The following is a 5,448-nucleotide window of genomic DNA, read 5'->3' on the forward strand; positions in this document are numbered from 1 at the left end:
CTAACTCTAACTCTAACTCTAACTCTAACTCTAACTCTAAGCCTAACTCTAACTCTAACTCTAACTCTAACTCTAACTCTAACTCTAAGCCTAACTAAGCCTAACTCTAACTCTAACTCTAAGCCTAACTCTAACTCTAACTCTAACTCTAAGCCTAACTAAGCCTAACTCTAACTCTAACTCTAAGCCTAACTAAGCCTAACTCTAACTCTAACTCTAAGCCTAACTCTAAGCCTAACTAAGCCTAACTCTAACTCTAAGCCTAACTCTAACTCTAAGCCTAACTAAGCCTAACTCTAACTCTAAGCCTAACTAAGCCTAACTCTTACTCTAAGCCTAACTCCAACTCTAAGTCTAAGCCTAACTCTAAGCCTAACTAAGCCTAACTAAGCCTAACTCTAACTCTAAGCCTAACTAAGCCTAACTGTAACTTTGACCTCCAGTAGAGTTGGTATCTCATTACTTCATCATTGTGTTCTCATTGGGAGAGATCTGCAGCCTGGATGTTTCATCGCCTGTGAATAAATAAAGTACTGTTTGAATTTTTCAGGTCTAATCCTCCTGTTCTACCTCATCTTTTATGGATTTTTGGCGGGGATGTTTTCCCTGACCATGTGGGTGATGTTACAAACACTCGACGAAAATGTTCCACAACATCAGGATCGACTGGCTGATCCAGGTTACTCTTCCACTTCAGATCAACGCTAACAAACACAGCATATTTATACTTATGTATAAATATTTACACTGAATAATTCATATTGATTTGCTTGTTTTCAGGTTTGGTGATTCGTCCACATGCTATTGAAATCTCCTACAATCGCACAGACTCGACAAACTACAAGGATTATGTCCAACAGCTGCACGAACTGCTGCGCCGTGAGTAAAACACCAATACAGACACACCAACATGCTTTCAGAACGTAAGAACTGCAGAGACCCTGCATGCTGATTGGCTCCCAGCCTTCCCTGTGACAGGAAGTGGTTTCATTTAAACACTGATACCTTTGCAATAAAAGCACAGGGCTAAAAATAAAATGACTTCTATTTCCTGTTTCTTTTGCAGCGTACAACGACAGCATCCAGGAGAGTAATGACTTGTGTCTGGTGGGTGAATACACGGAGCAGGACGATGAACCCGTGAAGAAGGTTTGCCAGTTTAAACGCAGTATTCTGCGTCAGTGCTCCGGTCTGCCGGACACCAGTTTTGGATACGCTGAAGGGCAACCATGCATCATCATTAAGATGAACCGGGTCAGTAACACACTTCCCATGCAGGATGTCAGCTTTTATATTACATAATATAATATATTGTAAGGACATGTTTAATCTAAGTTTTATTACCATATATGAGTGAAGAGTTATTGATTTTTAATGACGGGCAAGTGGTCCTTTGACCATCTCAGCCTGAATATTTATTTGTTGTAATTAAAACAGGGATGGTACATAAATAGATGTTACATAATATAAAATTTAAAATGTTTGGGTAAATGACTCTTAGCAAGTGTCACCTGGACCACAGACGTTTGTCTACATCAACACGCTTTTGGCAGAATTCTTGCCGATATGTGACCACTCTTCTTTTGAAGTGGTTGGTTTCCTGCATGAACCTGGCTTTTAACCAGAATGCACCAGTTTGTAATTAGACTTTGGAAGGCCATTCCAGAAGCTTAATGTTAGCCTAACTTAACCAATCAGAAACCAGTTGTGATGTGTTCACCCAACTGTCTCCAAGTCCCAGCCCTCCAGCTGTTGATTTAAGGTGAAGTTCGAGAATTTTGAGGTAGTCCCTCCTTCTTCATTATTTCATCAACTTTGTACCACAGCATGATGCTACCACCACCATGCCTGACAGTTGGTACAGTGTTCTTAGGTTTGTAAGCCTCACCGTGACTCCTCCAAACATCCTTCTTGTCTTTGTAGCCAAACAGCTTAATCTTTGTCTCGTCTGACCATCAAAACTTTCTCCAGAAGATATTTGGTTTGTGTCTCCAAAGTTTTATTAGGATGAATCTGCAGCTGGTATTCAGAATCCTAACCCTAGGCCATGTTGGATGTTTTTGTCTGCAGGTCATTGGACTGAAGCCACAAGGAGAACCGTATATCAACTGTACATCCAAGGTAAGTCAGGTACTTTACTCCTCGCTGGTATCCCACAACAAAAGGAAAACACACGTTGTTGTTATAGATTGCAAAGATTTATAGTTTATAAATGAGAGCAGTAACAGATCAGAGGTTTGAAAAGTTTTATTTATTATCAAAATATGTGTATTTATCCTTTGCTGTCTGCTAGAGAGACACTCCATTACACATGATTTACTTCCCACCTGAAGGTCGTCTGGATAAGATGTTTTTTCCTTACTATGGAAAAAAAGCTCATGTAAGTAAATATCATTTGATTAGTTTGTTGATATAAAATCAGAAAATTAATATATTTAAATGTATTTTTCTTTAAATATGTGATATATCATAATGGAAATACAGCTGAGCAACTTTAGCAAATACAGAAATGGCTATAACTCACTCACATAAACAGTTATTGAGCTAAAATTTGGTGTGATAGTAGCTTGTGTAGTAGTAGACCTGCAGAGTTCCCACCTTAACGTGGTGGAGGGGTTTGAACACCCCGGTGATCCTGGGGTTATGTTGTTTGGGGCATTAGCCCCTGGTAGGGTCGCACATGGCAAGCTGGCATCAAATGAGGGGTCAGATTTGAAGACACTGACAATGAAAGAATGCCACATAAAACAAGTAACCTTACTTGGAAGAGGGAAACCGGATCACCATCGTGGAGCCAGGCCGGTGAGCACCTGGAGGTTTGGCCTTGAATCCTGAAAAACAAGGAGAAGCTTCCTCTCTGTTTGCCCACCACCTGCACGGAGAGCTGTCAGGTGTAGTTCAAGCCAGGTGGCAGGTGACAGAGGGACTCTGGGCATGCAGATTCCTTGTGTCAGAAACTGGGTTTTGGAATGTGGAACAATTCCTCACTTGTGTGAGACTTCGAGCAATACCAGCTAGATATAGTTGGGCTCAGATTGGGCTCTAGAACCCAACTCCTGGAGAGAGACCGAACTCTTTCCTACTCTGGAGTTGCTCAGGGAGAGAAGCGACAGGCGGGCGTGGGGATTCTTACCGGCTGAGCGCCTCAGTGTTGGAGTTCTCTCTGCTAAACTAGAGGATTGCCTCTCTGTGGCTTGGAGCTGCAGAAGGGAAGGTTCTGACTGAAGTTTGTGCTTTTGCACTGAATAACAGTTCAGTGCATTCAACCTTCTTGGAGTCTCTGGATGGTGTCCTGAAAAAGGTGCCACCTGTGGATTCAGTACCCATGTGAGCAACAATGAAGTCACCTGGAGGGGAGCGAGTGTGAGGAATCTGAACCCAGGGGATTCTGTTATTGGACTTATGTGCTAAGCAGCGAGCACCGTGCTTGAGCACATAATGGTCTATAACCGTACTTGGTACCAGGCCCCTTTGGGCCAAAGGTCAGTGATCCATTTTGCAATTGTATCATCTCGACCTGTGGCCCTATGTCTTGGACACTTGGGTGAAGAGAAGAGCAGAGCAACTGATCACCACCTGGTGGACTTGGACTTTGAATGGGCCATGTTCAGGGTGTGGCTTCCAGGAGCTATGGCAGATACAGCTTGGTACCTGTCATGGTGGGAACTAGAGGATCTGTTGGTAGACATGTACAGAAAGGCCAGACAGACAGAAGCATAGAAGCAAAGACCATGAAGAAGAACACTCAGCTGGCCTCGAGGAAGTTCTGGCGAACCAGTCATGTAACAGCAGTGTTATGAGTTGGTACAGTCCACTTTAGCGGATCTGAAATCACCATATCAAACTAGAATTACAACTACTACAGAAAGTCAACCCCCAACTAGTTGCTTTTACCTCTTTTGAGTGGAGCTCCAAGTTTTTAATGGGGGCAGGGGGAGGGAATTAACCGAATTCGAATCATGGTCGTATTAATATGTTTAAAGTTTTAACTTTTAAACCAATATAAACTAACTGTGTGAGGAAGTAAAGCAGTTGATTGATCACTGACTGGTTCTGTTGTTGCCTTCTGATAAGGAGCTGAATGAAAATGTTTGTTTTCACACTTTGTCTGCATGTTAGATAAAGTTCTTTTCATTTGATTATTTTACAGCCTAACTATGTTCAGCCGCTGGTAGCCGTGAAGTTGTTGTTAGCAGAAGAAGACTACAACGTGGAGCAGACGGTGGAGTGTAAAGTGGATGGATCTAACCTGCGTAACAGTGATGACCGGGACAAGTATCTGGGTCGTGTCACTTTTAGGGTCAAAGTGTCTCAGTAATCTGAGGCATCAGCTGCCATGGACATCAAGATTCAAACCTGGAACAAAAACAAGCTCAAATTCAGGAAACTTTTTGCCCAGACCTGATCTGATCCCACATGTCTGAATCTGTTTCGTCTCGTTCAGGTTCTAAAAATCCAATCTGGACCCCTGAGGTACGATGTTACACTGCCAGAATCTTTGTGGCCTCCTCCTGGTTTACTTACACACCAATTTTCTGAAGTGGAACCGGTTCTGACACCCGGAGCAGATCAGGTCTGCTGTGGAAGCATGTGAGCCAGAAGCACATTGATCTGTTTATTTTAAACTTTTGTATGTTAGTGACATATTAAAAAGTGATATTTAGTTGGGGTGTAACGGTACATGTATTTGTACCATCACGGTACAGATGTTTGGTACGAGTACATTAAAGTACACAACAAATATGGTAGTCACAGGTGATGATCACTGCCGTAGGAGGTTTTATTAAACTACATTTTGCTAACAGCCACAACAGAAAAGAAGCAGAGGAAGATCCTATTTAAACACCTTACAAGCTAAAAAAACCCTGCCTGTTGGATTTAAATCAGAAAAGTTTCCTGGTTATGATCCGCAGCAGCAGTGGAGAGCGATGAGAGCTGCAGGTATGGCAAGCAGTTGCGTCATATATTGTTAAAAACAGAAACAACTGGACTTCTATTCTGTAGCTGAAGACATTTCACTTTCTCACTTCAAAAAGCAGAGAGGGTGAAGTTCCAGCTTTTAAAGCTGAGACGTTCTGTAAACTGGATTCACCTGCAGATTAACTCACTCTCCTAACAATAGAGGCTCATTAGGGTCCTTGTTAGGCTGACTCACTGATGGGTCCCTCTGGTCACATGAATGCAGGTGCTGATTGGAGAGAAACTGACTGGGGATCAGGCTTAATGCGCCGTTAATGGTTTTAGAAAGCTGAAATAACTCCACACTCTCTATTTCTGACTGAGAAAACTCCTCGGATGAGAAGCGAAACGTCTTCAGCTACAGGATAGAAGTCCAGTTGTTTTTGTTTTTAACCTTTTTTGGGGATTTACCGTGTCCCGGATGACTGCGAATCTACACCAGCATGTCGTGTAATGTGCACTTTGAAACATTCCATTTGTCGATTTGAT

The 5,448-nt window shown here is 42.4% G+C and overlaps 1 protein-coding gene across 1 annotated transcript in view; it reads left to right on the forward strand.

Moving 5' to 3' along the window:
* LOC108229281 (sodium/potassium-transporting ATPase subunit beta-3-like) overlaps positions 1 to 5,067 on the forward strand; it is a 7,626-nt gene extending 2,559 nt beyond the window's left edge. The window contains exons 2-7 of the mRNA XM_037979375.1: positions 551 to 679; positions 781 to 879; positions 1,067 to 1,254; positions 2,071 to 2,121; positions 2,294 to 2,380; positions 4,151 to 5,067. Of these exons, the coding sequence (XP_037835303.1) occupies positions 551 to 679; positions 781 to 879; positions 1,067 to 1,254; positions 2,071 to 2,121; positions 2,294 to 2,380; positions 4,151 to 4,318 (722 nt within the window). The 3' untranslated portion in view covers positions 4,319 to 5,067. The remainder of the gene's footprint in view (positions 1 to 550; positions 680 to 780; positions 880 to 1,066; positions 1,255 to 2,070; positions 2,122 to 2,293; positions 2,381 to 4,150) is intronic.
* Positions 5,068 to 5,448: the final 381 nt, after the last annotated feature.

This window comes from Kryptolebias marmoratus, linkage group LG2, assembly GCF_001649575.2.
Source record: "Kryptolebias marmoratus isolate JLee-2015 linkage group LG2, ASM164957v2, whole genome shotgun sequence".
In the NCBI taxonomy this organism is placed as follows: domain Eukaryota; kingdom Metazoa; phylum Chordata; class Actinopteri; order Cyprinodontiformes; family Rivulidae; genus Kryptolebias; species Kryptolebias marmoratus.